The following is a 15340-nucleotide window of genomic DNA, read 5'->3' as shown; positions in this document are numbered from 1 at the left end:
GGAGACCAAAAAGGAAAAGCCAACTCTCTACCACTATAAAAGACCTAACACCCTCGCAAATCAAGGTACGCATAATTTACCCTCTCTAGCACTCTAGAGGTGTGAGAGGAATTCTAACTTGACTTTCGGAGAGTGTTTGGCCGGCACCACACCGGTGCTCTCTAAAGGTTTTCTTCGATTGCTCTTGTCGTGCAGATTCGCTTTGAGTCGCGAGTGCAGTGTGACCTATTGGTGACTTTTTGCATCATCAGTTGGCGCCGTCTGTGGGAACAACGTAGTATATTATCGCTTCCTAGACAAAAGAGTTACATGGTACTCACTCGCTCAATGACAACCACTAACGACGTTCAAGAAGAAGAAGCCCCTACGACTGCCCTTGAAAGGCAGGTCAGGACGCTCGCCACAGCCGTGGAGCGCCTCACCAAACAAAACCACGACCTAGAAGAGCAGTTGAACCAAAAGAATGTGGCGGTCAATAACCAAGGAGCGGATCAAGAAGGGACCAGCGCTGAAAGGAGAAATCATGACGGACCACAGAAGAGTAACGCCCCGAGCAGACCAGTAAGATGGGACACTAGCATCCCTTCCCTGACAGATACGGCCCCACAACCCATCATCGCGGAGATGCAGGCGATGAAGGAACAGATGGAAATAATGATGAACGCTCTCAAGGGGCGAATGTCCAGTGATCTTAACGACCTTGTCAACCGAACTGACTCGCCATTTACGACAACCGTCAACTCCTTCCCCCTGCCGAGTAAGTTCCGCATGCCAAATATGGATAGTTATGACGGAGTCAAGGACCCTCTGGATCACCTAGAGACCTTCAAGACCCTGATGCACCTTCAGGGAGTGGCAGACGCAATTATGTGCAGGGCCTTTCCTACAACACTAAAGGGCGCAGCAAGGATTTGGTTCAGCCGACTAGCACCCAACTCCATCAGCACCTTCAAGGAGCTAAGCGCTCAATTTACTACGCACTTCATCGGGGGACATCGGTATAAGAAATCCACGGCTTGTTTAATGAATATCAAGCAGCGAGAGGAGGAGACGTTACGGGCCTACATATCACGCTTCAATAAAGAAGCGCTCTCGATCGACGAAGCTGACGACAAGATACTGGTAGCAGCATTCACGAATGGGCTGAAGGGGGGTAAGTTTTTGTTCTCCCTATACAAAAACGACCCAAAGACCATGTCAGAGGTGCTTTACAGGGCCACCAAATATATGAATGCTGAAGACGCGCTATTAGCCCGAGAAGATAGACCCAAGAAAAGAGACAGACAAGAAGACCCCCGATAGGACCAGGGGCGGAAGAAAGGAAGGATGGGAGACCGAAGGGAGGAGAGACGTCCAAAACCCATGAGCGGAAGGTTCACAAGTTTCACCCCGTTAACCGCTCCGATAGACCAAGTCCTAATGCAGATTAAGGACGAAGGGTCCCTGACGTTTCCGGGAAAGCTGAAAAGTGATCCCAACAAAAGGTCCAGAGACAAATATTGCCGCTTCCATCGTGACCATGGTCACGACACGGCCGATTGCTACGACTTGAAGCAGAAAATCGAAGCCCTTATCCGACAAGGAAAGCTGCAGAAGTTCGTCAGTAAGGAGAGAACGGATCAACCCCCACAAGAACAACACCCCCGCCGAGAAAACAAGCGACCAAGACCCCCATTAGGGGACATAAGGATGATAATCGGAGGAACAGCTACGGCCGGATCGTCAAAAAAGGCTCGCAAAACATACCTTCGGACGGTACAGAATGTCCAGATGACGGGCGTAGTGCCAAAGATAGTAAGAAGGGAAGGCCCCATTATCGGGTTCTCGGAAGAGGATGCACGGCGCCTACACCATCCACAATGATGCCCTCGTCGTCAACATGCGGGCAGGAGACTACAAACTGCACCGAGTGTTGGTTGACAACGGCAGCTCGGCCGATATCTTGTACTACCCGGCGTTCTAGCAAATGAGGATTGACAGGGAGCAGTTAATACCGACAAACGCCCCGCTCGTTGGTTTCGAAGGGAGTAGGGTATTCCCTTTGGGCGCGGTCACGCTATCGGTGACGGTAGGAGATTACCCCCAACAAATCACCAGGGATGTGACATTCTTGGTGGTCGATTGCTCGTCCGCCTACAATGCTATTCTTGGACGACCTACGCTCAACTCGTGGAAGGCGGTAACGTCAACTTACCACCTAATGATCAAGTTCCCAACGGAGTATGGGGTAGGAGAGCTACGCGGTAGTCAGGTTGCCGCACGAGAATGCTACGTAGCTATGATGGAGATGGAAGACCAAATCCAGGCCTTAAACATAGAAGGGCACCGAACGATGGCAGAACCCACAGAGAAGCTAGAGGAGATAACTCTCGACAGTTCCAATCCGGACAGAACAACCAAGATCGGAACGCTTGCCAAACCCGCAATCCGTCAAGAGCTCGTAGCTTTCTTGAGGAGCAACAAGGATGTGTTCGCCTGGAGCCATGACGATATGCCAGGAATCGACCCCTCGGTCATGGTACATAAGTTGAATGTATTGCCCTCGTTTCTGCCCGTCCGACAAAAGAAGAGAGTGTTCGCCCCGGAACGAGACCAAGCAATAGAAGAAAAGGTCCGTAAACTCCAAGAGGCAAGCTTCATCAAGGAAGTCTACTATCTCGATTGGCTGGCGAATGTGGTAATGGTGAAGAAAGTGAGCGGCAAGTGGCGGATGTGCGTAGACTTCACCGATCTTAACAAAGTGTGCCCCAAAGATAGCTATCCCCTTCCAAGGGTCGACGTCCTAGTAGACTCGACGGCTCAACACCAATTACTAAGCTTCATGGATGCTTTCTCGGGTTATAACCAGATCCGCATGCACGAGGCCGATCAGGAGAAGACTTCGTTCGTAACCAGTCAAGGACTCTTCTATTACAAAGTAATGCCATTCGGCCTGAAGAATGCGGGGGCAACATACCAAAGACTAATGAACAAGATGTTCGCACGGCAAATCGGGAGGAATGTCCAAGTCTATGTCGATGACATGTTGGTGAAGAGCCGGAAGGAGGAAGACCACCTGGAAGATCTTAAGGAAACATTCGGTACGCTTCGATCCTACAACATGAAGCTCAATCCGGGAAAGTGCGCATTCGGCGTAACGGCAGGCAAATTCCTAGGATTCATGGTATCCCAGAGGGGGATTGAGGCTAACCCGGACAAAATCCGAGCCATAATAGAGATGGCCCCCCCCCCGAAATGTGAAGGAGATACAAAGCCTTAACGGCAAGATAGCGGCATTAAATAGATTCGTGTCGAGAGCCACGGACAAGTGTTTGCCCTTCTTTCGCACTTTAAAGAAGTCTTTCGAGTGGACGGACGAGTGTCAGCGAGCATTCGAGGAATTAAAAGCATACCTATCTTCACCACCCCTGCTGAGTCCCTCGCAACCTGGTGAAGAACTTTTCCTCTACTTGACTGTCTCCTCTGTCGCAGTCAGCGCGGCCTTAATTAGAGAAGAGGATAATGCACAGAAGCCTGTATACTATGCCAGCTGGGCACTCCGCGGTGCCGAAGAAAGATACCAACCTATGGAAAAACTCACTTTTGCATTGGTCACGGCGGCGCGCAAGCTCAAGCCCTACTTTCAAGCCCATACCGTGAACGTAATGACCGACAAGCCCTTGCGAAGGGCATTGAGTAATCTTGAAGCCGCAGGTCGACTGACGCTGTGGGCAATAGAATTGAGTGAGTTTGATATCAAGTACCGTCCACGTGTAGCCATCAAAGGACAGGCCGTAGCCGACTTCATAGCAGAGTTTACGCGTGACGAAGACAAGGGGGCAGAAGAATCCCCCCAGTGGAGCATATACACCGACGGATCATCCAATCGGCGAGCCGGAGGAGCCGGCATCGTATTGCTATCACCTGAAGGAGACAAGATTGAATGTATGGTCCGTCTCGACTTCCCCACTACCAACAATGAAGCAGAATACGAAGCAGTGGCGGCAGGACTCGACCTAGCCAAAGCCGCCGGAGCCGAAAGCGTAGTCGTTTACTGCGACTCTCAAGTCGTGACCAATCAAGTAAACGAAGATTATGAATGCAAGGGGGAAAGGCTAAAGAGATATCTTGATCAAGTAAGGGCGAGAGTCGACGGACTACAGGCAATGGTCGTCCAAATCCCAGGGGAGAAAGTGAGCTCGCCGATCGGCTAGCCAAAGCCGCTTCAGCAGAACATATGATGACACCGGGTAATGTACTTTCTTTTATTCAACTTTCTCCACTAATAGACCCCGACAACATGCAGGAGATACGCTCTGAAAGAAACTGGACTACACAGATAACTTCATACTTAAAGGACGGGTTACTGCCAGAAGAGAAGGAGGCAGCAAGAAAGCTAAAGGTCCAAGCGGCAAGGTTCGTCTTAATAAAAGACATTCTTTACAAGAGAGGTTTCTCCCGTCCGTATCTAAGATGCCTGGGGGCCGAAGAAGCAGACTACGTAAAGAGGGAAGTACACGAAGGGATATGCGGGAACCATTCTGGATCGCGGTCGTTGGTGCACAAACTGGTACGAGCTGGGTATTACTGGCCAACCATGCAGAAGGATGCCGAGTCTTACGTTAAAAGCTGCGACAAATGCCAGAGGTTCAGCAATGCTATCGGACAGCCAGCTGAGAAGCTAACCCCTATAACGGCTCCATGGCCGTTCGCTCAGTGGGGACTAGATATCATGGGACCTTTCCCAACGGCGGTAAGGCAGCTGAAGTTCTTGGTAGTAGGTATTGACTACTTCACAAAATGGGTAGAAGCGGAAGCCTTGGCCAACATTACAGAAAAGAACATTAGAAGTTTTGTCTGGCGGTGCATCGTATGCAGGTTTGGTATTCCTAGAGTCCTTGTCTCAGATAACGGGAGGCAGTTCGACAACGGCCACTTCCGGGATTTCTGCACACAGCTAGGAATAAAAAACCACTACTCATCACCCGCCCATCCTCAGGCTAATGGTCAGGTTGAAGTCACGAACCGATCCCTGTTAAAGATTATCAAGACTCGGCTCGAGGGGGCAAAGAGCATATGGCCCGAAGAATTGCCGAGCATACTATGGGCATACAGGACAACGGCGAGGACCCCAACAGGAGAGACGCCATTCCGACTGACGTACGGGAGCGAGGCGGTCATCCCAGCAGAAGTTGGGCTCACGAGTTACAGGGTTCACAACCATGACGAGAGCAGGAATGACGAATCTATGAGGCTACAGCTGGACCTGTTAGATGAGGTTAGGTCGGCGGCAGAGCAAAGGATCGCTAGATACCAGGATCGCATGGCCAGACAGTACAATTCCCGGGTCCGACACAGAGACTTCCAAGTAGGAGACCTCGCACTCAGGAAGGTCATGGGTGCAACTAGAGACCCTACACAGGGAAAACTCGGCCCCAACTGGGAAGGATCTTATAGAGTTACGTCATGGAAAAGGAAAGGAACATACCACCTGGAGACAACAGATGGAGAGAAGCTACTGCGTCCATGGAATGCCGAGCATTTGAGAAAATACTACCAGTAATAGTAACACGGCGAACGACAACCAGTTATTTTTAAGCTTTTCTTTTAATTATTAGTTTTTCTTTAACTGTTTTTTTGCTACAATCTTGTCATGCCTTTTTAAGCCCAAGGGGGGCAGACATTTTTTTCCTTTACGCATCTCTATTAAGAATAATCAGATACAATTTTGATCTTCTACTTGGATGTCATTACAATTGTCCAACAAATGAACGGAAACTAAATAATATCCCAAAAAGGGACGGATCATCCTACAAGGATGGCCAAAATAAAGTCCACAAGATGGACGGATACAAAATGAAGTCCACAAGATGGACGGATACAAAATGAAATCCACAAGGTGGACGGATCATCCTACAAGGATGGCCAAAATGAAGTCCACAAGATGGACGAATACAAAATGAAGTCCACAAGATGGACGGATACAAAATGAAGTCCACAAGAAGGACGGATCATCCTATAGGGATGATCACTTGAAGTCCACAAGATGGACGGATACAAAATGAAATCCACAAGCTAGACGGATCATCCTACAAGGATGGCCAAAATGAAGTCCACAAGATGGACGGATACAAAATGAAGTCCACAAGATGGATGGATCATTCTATAGGGATGATCACTTGAAGTCCACAAGATGGACGGATACAAAATGAAATCCACAAGCTGGACAGATCATCCTACAAGGATGGCCAAAATGAAGTCCACAAGATGGACGAATACAAAATGAAGTCCACAAGATGGACGGATACAAAATGAAGTCCACAAGATGGACAGATCATTCTATAGGGATGATCACTTGAAGTCCACAAGATGGACGGATACAAAATGAAATCCACAAGGTGGACGGATCATCCCAGAAGGTGACCATAAAGTCCACAAGATGGACGGATCATCCACAAAGTGGACGGAAATAAAATAAAGTTAACAAGATGGACGGATACAAAATGAAATCCACAAGGTGGACGAATCATCCCAGAAAGATGACCACTTAAAGTCCACAAGATGGATGGATCATCCACAATGTGGACGGAAATAAAAAAAAAGCTGTCCCCAAAGCGGACGGATCATCAAAACGGTTAGAAAAGCTAACCATGAAATGAACGGTCATGCTAAAGGTAAAACACCACAAAGCGGACGGATAGTATATCCATAAGTCCACCTAATAGACGGATCCAATTAGAAGTAAGACGACCACCACAAAGTGGACGGATCCTCATGATAAAGCTCTCAAAAAGTAGATGGATAAAAAACCGATTCAACCCATTCACGTACTCATGGATCGGACGGACCCTCTAAAAGGTAAAGTTTTTCAAATTAATAATTCCCATACAGAAAGACGGAAGAGGAAAATCCTCACGGATGTAAATGCTCAATCAACAACGAAAATATGCATACACGTAATCAAAGGAAAAAACATTGTTCGATATGAAGGCTGACATAAAACAGAAATAAATGTTTAAAGTACACATTTAAGTCTACCACTCCAAACATGCAAAAAGGAACAAACCGTCCTCAAAATACAAGAATTATAGAAGTTCAATCAACTTTCTTAGGGTCCGCATTCGGAACATCCTTCGGCAAGGTTGACTCCCCGTCGCCCTGAGCTGTATCGTCTCCAAAGAGGTCCTCCGTATTTTCGGAAACGACGGGAAGAGCAAAAGTCTGGCCTTGGTCGTCAACTTTGATCATTGACACATCCAGCTCGGGGTAGACCTTCTTGACCTGTCGGAGTGAGTCGTCAAAGCCTTGCAGGAAAGAGTCTGCCAGCTCGCTCAACAAGGAGTCTGAGTCGCGATACTCCTTGACGGCTACCTCTTTAGCATGACGGATCTCTTCCTTCAATTCTTTAATCTCCTTCTCCTTCTTCTCTATAACCGTCAACGCCTCGTCCGACTTCTGCTCCAGCTCTTTCCTTACCTTCTCAGAAAGCTCCAGCTTCTTCTCCATATTGGACCTCCATTTATGGAGTTGACCAAGTTCTTCCTCCGTCTGTTCCGCCTTTGCACGCACCCGGTCTAAAGTACTCTCACGGTTGAGACACCGATCCAGTAATCCCTTCATCATGACCAAGGACTACAAATGAAAAGAGAGCCCGTCACATAATGTATTAAAAAAAAAAAAAAAATAAATAAAATAAAATAAACAAACAAACAAACAAACATAATTGACGGACATAACTCACTTGGGCAACAGCAAAGAGACCCGTCTCTCCCATGGCCTCCGTCGAGTGGTTCCCTAGGTCCTCATAATCTTCCGCCGTGATAATCAACGACAGCTTCTCCAATGCAAACTTGGAGTCGTCACGGAGGAGGGGAGGAGGTCTCTCTTGTTTGGAATCTGGGGCCGTCATAAAGCCTTTCCCCGTCCCGTGTTTGGCTGGGGTGACGGTCTTGGCACCCTCAGCCATCAAGCCAACAACTGGCTCAAGGGAGATCTTGGGTTGTTTAAACGGACGGTCAGATTTCGATGTCGGCTTCCTCTTCGAGGCTGAAGCCGACCCTTTTGGTACCGCCTTGCCGGACTCCTTCTTCTTGACGGCTTGAGATTTAATTAAAGCTCTCCTTTTTGCGTCTTCCATCTCTGCAAATAATGACGAATGAAATTAAACTAAATAAAGTTAAATAAATGGCAAAGTAAAGTCGACGGGCTTACGTCGGTGAACTCGCTCGTCGTATCTAATAGCCTCTTGAGTGGGCTCAGGACCGTCACAGTACCAATGTATGGTCTTCGGATTCACCAACTTAGCCCAGGTCCTTTCCTCCGGCTTAGTTTTTCTGCAAATCTTTTCAAGGAAACTAAATTCCTCAAGGCTAACTTGCGAGCGCCGTCTACCTGCAGAGAAAGACGATCAAGATATATACATAAAAATGGACGGGTATGAAAAGCATTACAAAATTAAGACGGGTGCATACACGATTGATTTATCACTGCCCAGGTTGTGTCAACAGGCATGTACTCCGTCTCTCCTGGACGGTTCATCCATCTGTCACCCTCCAAGAAGAAGTAACGACTCTTCCAGTCTCTATTTGAGTCTGGGGTCTCAAAGATCACCTTCAACAAGGGGCTTCGACTAGCAAAACTATACATCCCCCTTGATCCAGCAATCTCGTTTGGACGGTAACAGTGAAGAAACTCACGGACCGTCAGTCTCCTTTCTCCATTCGACATTACACCATAAAGAATCTCCATTGCTATGAAGACCCTCCAGGCGTTAGGAGATATCTGGGTGGCGGACAACCCCAGATAGTGCAGAAGTTCCCTATGAAGTGTAGAGAGCGGGAACCGAAGTCCTGCCTTCAACGCCTGCTCGTATACTCCGACACCTTCTACCCCTTCATAGTAACACTTCTCCGACACATAGGGTAGACGGATGGAAATGTAGTCCGGGATTTGAAAGTTGGTTCTAAAAGTGCTGAAATGTCTCTCCCTGATGACGGATGTAAACCTATGCACTGTCCACTCTGGTAACATGATGAACTGCCTTAGTCCATCAGCACCTACAACAGACTCCAGTGCTTGATTCCCGTCATCATCAGAACCCTCTATTTCAACTATCTCCATATCCTCATTTGTTGAGGATGAAGAGGAGGCAGACAGACTCCTATCTTCGCCGGGACTCTCTTGGTCTTTATGACCAGACGGGTATACATCCTCGTATTCCGTCCCGTCACGAACCACCGACTGGTTACTTGACGCACTAGACATTTCCTACAATTGATGATGAAACCTAAGACTGACGGGTTTGAAAGTATTGACGGGTATAGTAAGCGTAACAACAATGCAAGGACGGAAATGTAACTTGACTATGATATCAAAGTAAGTACTTACCACACTTAGTAGATGATAGGTGACGGTTGGTGTAATCTGTAGATACTCGTCCTCGACGGAGTGCTCTGACAATGGTGACGGCTTCGCTCTGACAAACGATTTCTGGTTGAAAATAGTAAAAATGGGAGAGTGAGGCGCCTTATATATATGGGAGATGCACGGAAGACGAAGCGACGCTTCGATCCAATACAACAACCATTCAGTTTATGACACGTGTCATCACCATTAATGACCTTCGTACAGCCTGTCTATAGTTGGTATGACCGACGGGCTCCTCCTGCACCGTCGTCCTATCTTGCATAAATCCGTCAACCCGGTGTGACTATAAACTTAAAACCTCCTTTTTGTCTTATGGGTCTCGTTCCTTCATAAATAAATATCCGTCACGCCCTTACGTTAGGATCGTCACCCCATTGATCCTTTGCCCTAAAAGCTGACGGACCATTGGGGTGAAGGGGGCAACTGAAGATGATAAAATATAAAGCCTGACTGGCCTACCTTAATGGGCCTGACGGATAGGAACTGTTGGGCCTGTGTAAAGATGATCCCATGCGCTTTGAAGGCCCATCGATGAAAGACACAGTAAGGGCCTATGATCCGAAAATGGAAATCCTTGCTCACCACGCTCAGAAGAATTTGAAGTAGAGTCCCACATGGAAAAGATTTGGAGACCAAAAAGGAAAAGCCAACTCTCTACCACTATAAAAGACCTAACACCCTCGCAAATCAAGGTACGCATAATTTACCCTCTCTAGCACTCTAGAGTTGTGAGAGGAATTCTAACTTGACCTTCGGAGAGTGTTTGGCCGGCACCACACCGGTGCTCTCTAAAGGTTTTCTTTCGATTGCTCTTGTCGTGCAGGTTCGCTTTGAGTCGCGAGTGCGGTGTGACCTATTGGTGACTTTTTGCATCATCAATAACAATAAGGATTGCACAATTGAGTTTTACTCTCTCCACATATAAGTTTCTTGATTCTTTAACTGCCATAGCGAAATTGCATGCAAGGGGTTGGCTAGTGGTTTCTTACCAGAAAGACATTCTTGGGACACACATTTCGTTGTTGGCCGAGACTTTGGATTGGTGCATGATGTTGTATTTATAGGTATATACATGAATATGTTGTAAAAATGATGTTTGAGTTTGGAGAATATTGTTTCACAAAGTGAAAAGTTAAAGTTTGGAATTTTTTAAGTGAAATTCAAAAATAAGGATTTTCAGTCGGTTGAAGCTTTTGCTCGATCAGTCAAAATGATGAGGAAAATAATTCTAGAGTCTCTAGATGATTTGATTGCTATTCGATTCTTGTTCGATTGATTGAAAAGCTCTTTTGATCGATACTCAATTTCTCTTGATTGATCGAGACTCGTAAAACTTAATTTTCTGCAGAATTTTTTGGTAACTATTCTGAATGTTTAAAAAGGTTTCAAATTTTGTGAATGGTTTTATGAAACATTTTAACTCTTCATACATGTCTTTTAATGAAATATAACTGTATGGGTACAAATAAAGGCTTATATTCACTTGAAAAAACAAACGACTATTGCTCATAAGGCCCTTCCTCTTCAGCTTGCCAAATTTCATGTGATTTTGACTCTGAGACCCATGATTTCTACTAATGTTTTTTGGAAACTTTGGATGCCATGTTGAAGTGTATGATTGGTGAGTGTAATGGTAAACGGTCGATTTTTATATCCATGGCTCAACACGCTTTAGTAAGTGAGACACGGCTAGATTGTGAATAGTGGGTATCTTCACTTTTTTTGACTTCCAAAGAATACCAACCTGAATCTTATTGAAGTGCAGAAAAGATACTCGTAACTATTTTTCCACATTGTGATGTGATTGAATGTATCCAACGGACTTTCTTAAAAGCTTGCATTTCCTAGTATTGACTTGTCACTTTTACCATAGGTCCAGACGGTGCTTTAATCTTATCATATAGCAAAAACTTCAGTTGCTACTTGCTTCTAAGTCGTGGTCCTTTGATTTTTCAACGTAGAAATTTATTAGTGGAAACACCCTGGCAAATAAAATGAGGACCAAACTCACCTAGCCCCAAGAATGGGTTCGCTCATATTATCTTCAAGTCAAGATTCTATCACTCTCTAAAATATTTACCGATTATTCATGGTGCCATGACTGCCATCAAGTTACAATACAGGATGGATTCATGTCAGCCTCCTTAGCTTCTCTCTCTTTTTTTTTTTATTTTTTTTTTTATTTATTTAATTTTTTTTAACTTTAGCTTAGATTTATTATAAAGCTTTTATATTCCATATTTTTTTACTTCAAAAAATTGTTCTGGCTCTGGTTTTTTCGAAGTTTAATGTATTGTAAAGCAAACTTATCCAAATAATAATAATAATAATAATTAAAAATCTAATTTGCATGCAAATTGAATCTAATTAATCAATTTCGGTAATTGAATTAATTAACCCGGATCAAGCTATCTAAATCCAAAAAAAAACAAATGCCGCAAACAATATTCCATTTTGTTCGTTCACTTCTCTTTCTCAACAATAATTTCTTGAACTTCTATTCTCTATGCTGGAGCCCTTTGAGTACTCTCAGCATAACTTTCTAATGTTATAAGAAGTGTAGACGTTGTCTAAACTTCTTACAACATCGTTTTTTGAGAAGACAACAATAGGGATGTCACCTCTCTTGGATACCTCTCCATTAATGTTTCTACTAGTGACCCCACTCTAAAACAATAAACATCACGTTTTTTAATCACAACCTTAATATAGTTATAGGACTAAACCGAGAGCTGCAATGGTTTTTTTTTTTCTTTTTCTTAAATTGATAATTTTGTATCTTCTCGCTTCTTTAGATGCCAAAATACTAATTAACTTTGTATATTAACCTTAGGTTAGTGTAGAGTCAGTCAAATATTCCATAGTATATAATCCCTGTTCATTACAAAAAGTACGTACATTAGTATCATATGTAGTTGTTAATGATTTTTTTTTTTTTTTTTGGTGGACATAGTTCATTAAACCGAACCACAATCACATAACAACTTTAACACGTTGAGTCTGGTGTCATAAAGAGTAAGAATGACCAAGTTTGGGAAGGAAGAGAAGTTCAATTTCCTGAACTTATCTCGCAGATTTATGTCATACCTGCAAATCTCAGTGACGCTTCCTCCATCGTTGCATGTAATATACCAACCCACTTACAATGACTTGAGGTATTGTTGGAACAGCCACTCCACCACCCACTCTCCAGTAGAGCCTTCGCTTCTAGTTCATCGCTGATGATTTAAATAGCTAGTGACACAGAGCCAGCTGCAATAACTTTATTTGTGGAGTTATACAAGTCCAATAACTATATATGCTTGGGCGGCGATTCAAGTAAGCCTCCATGTTAAAGTTGGTTCCTGCAATATGAAACTGATAGTAATCAACAGTAAATTAAAAAATATGCTCAGTGGGAACCGAGGCCACAATAACAATGGAAGTTTGCAAGGATTAAGGATATTATAAATTAAGCTACGAGTGAAAAACTGAAGAAGATTTGTCCAGTGTAAATGAGTGTTTGAATTTTTTTTTATTTTTTTTTTCTGTCTTCCTAATGCAATTGAGGTGAAACATTTTCACATTGCACTGTAGTTGGATGACTATTTCTACAGCAACATCTAGCACATTTTGCTAGAATATTCATGTGGGAGAAATGCATTTTGTTAACTGTTAAAAATCTCACATTTGGATAATTACCACAGGAGTGAGTGTGATGAGGATAAAATAAGTGAAGGACAAGGGTGACGGGACATGTTTTGCCGTCAGCATTTCAAAAGAGCTGACGGCGATATGGTGTGAAGGAACTCCACGTAGAGTACCATAAAGTTGGACATCCTGAGGCTGACGGTGCTTAATCTGACGGAACAACATAGACTGACGGCGTCAGTCATTGAATACTTGATCACCACGTTTGCGTGTATAAGTAAATAACTTGCTCCCCACGTTTCATGAAACCTAAGGACTCCTATATGGAAAGAATCCCGCAAAATACGCCCAAAGAGATTCCTATAAGGAAAAGACTTCTACTCCAAGGAAAAGGAGGCAAGCCCTACTACTATAAAAACCCCAATACCCTCACAAACCAAGGTACGCATAATTTACCCTCTCTAACACTTTAGAGTTGTGAGAAGTTCTAACTTGACCTTCGAAAGGTATTTGGCCGGCACCACACCGGTGCTCTCTACGAGGTCTTCTCTTTTTGTGTTGTGCAGGCGTTGTTTCGAGCATGTGAGTGCCGTGTAGTTCACTGACGATTTTTCGACATCATCAGTTGGCGCCGTCTGTGGGAACGAAGCGTACTTTAGCCTATCGCTTCCCGGACAAAGAGTTGCATGGTACTTACTCACTCGATGGCAACTACCAACAACGTTCAGGGAGATGAGCTGCGACCCACTACCCTGGAGAGGCAGGTCCAAACCCTCATGGCAACAGTGGAACGTCTCACCAAACAGAATCAGGACCTTAAAGAACAGCTACGGCAAAAGAACGTCGCTATGGGTACCCAAGGGGAAAATCAAGAAGGTACCAGTGCCAAGCGAAGAGACCAAGAGGGGCCGGAAGGTAGTAATGCCCCAAGCAGACCAAAGCGACAAGATATGAGTTATCCATCCGTCACTGATATGGCTCAACCCCACATTGTCGCGGAGATGCAGGCAATGAAGGAACAGATGGACGTCATGATGAACGCCCTTAAAGGACGGGTGTCCAGCGACCTTGATGATCTGGTCCACCGAACCAACTCGCCGTTCACCGCATCCGTCAACTCCTTCCCCTTTCCACCAAAGTTCCGTATGCCGCAAGTGGAAAACTACGATGGAAACAAAGACCCTCTAGATCATTTGGAGTCCTTCAAGACCCTGATGCACCTTCAGGGGGTACCCGACGAGATCATATGTAGAGCTTTCCCCACCATGCTGAAGGGTCCCGCAAGGATATTGTTTAGCAGGTTGACGCCTAACTCCATCAGTACTTTCAAGGAGCTAAGCGCCCAGTTTGCTTCGCACTTCATCGGAGGACACAGGTATAAGAAGTCTACAGCATGCTTGATAAGCATCAAGCAGCGGGAAGATGAGACGCTAAGGTCTTACATAGCACGCTTTAACAAAGAGGCGCTTTCAATTGATGAAGCTAACGACAAGATACTTGTAGCCGCTTTCACAAATGGGCTGCGGAAGGGTAAGTTCCTATTTTCACTATATAAGAACGACCCGAAGACTATGTCGGACGTGCTTTACAGGGCAACCAAGTACATGAATGCTGAAGACGCGCTTCTGACTCGAGAGAAGAGAGAAAGGCAAGAGGATACGTGACAGGACAGAGGGCAGGTCTTCGTTTTCTTTTTAAGAACTACTTTTTCTATGAATGCATGGTTTATTTTAATAAGAGGAGTTTATTCACGCATGGCCAAAGTCGCCTACGGGTGGACGGTCACTACGCTAAGTTACTTACGGGTAGACGCATGGCCAAAGTCGCCTACGGGTGGACGGTCGCTACGCTAATTTACCTACGGGTAGACGCATAGCTAAAGTCGCCTACGGGTGAACGGTCACTATGCTAAGTCACCTACGGGTAGACGCATGGCCAAAGTCGCCTACGGGTGGACGGTCACTACGCTAAGTCACCTACGGGTAGACACGTGACCGAAGTTGACTATGGGTGGATGATCACCATACTAAGTCGCCTACAAGTAGACGACCAAAAAGGTGACGAGGCACCAAAATTTAGTCACCTCAATTAGTCCACGACCCCAAGTGAATGACTCACAAGGTGACGAGGAACCGACACTTAGTCACCTCAACAAAGTGGACGAGTCTACTGCTAAGTCCACGAAGTGGACGAATTTATTACCAAGTCCACAAAGTGGACGAGTCTACTACTAAATCCACAAAGTGGACAAGTTTACTGCTAAGTCCACAAAGTGGATGAGTCTACTACAAAGTCCACAAAGTGG

General features: G+C 45.2%; 2 protein-coding genes across 2 annotated transcripts; one reads left to right on the top strand and one right to left on the bottom strand.

Moving 5' to 3' along the window:
- Positions 1 to 7074: 7074 nt before the first annotated feature.
- On the bottom strand, positions 7075 to 8229 carry LOC126703700 (uncharacterized). Its single transcript, XM_050402759.1, has 2 exons — positions 7721 to 8229; positions 7075 to 7611 (listed from the first exon to the last, which is right to left on the bottom strand). Exons 1-2 carry the CDS (start codon positions 8114 to 8116, stop codon positions 7075 to 7077), a joined length of 933 nt encoding a protein of 310 aa, XP_050258716.1. The 5' UTR covers positions 8117 to 8229.
- A 5510-nt stretch (positions 8230 to 13739) lies between these two features.
- On the top strand, positions 13740 to 14699 carry LOC126703691 (uncharacterized). The gene has a single exon (XM_050402747.1). It carries the CDS (start codon positions 13740 to 13742, stop codon positions 14697 to 14699), a length of 960 nt encoding a protein of 319 aa, XP_050258704.1.
- Positions 14700 to 15340: the final 641 nt, after the last annotated feature.

The sequence above is a fragment of the Quercus robur genome, chromosome 2 (assembly GCF_932294415.1).
Source record: "Quercus robur chromosome 2, dhQueRobu3.1, whole genome shotgun sequence".
Classification (NCBI taxonomy): domain Eukaryota; kingdom Viridiplantae; phylum Streptophyta; class Magnoliopsida; order Fagales; family Fagaceae; genus Quercus; species Quercus robur.
This window is presented reverse-complemented; position numbering and strand designations above follow the sequence as displayed.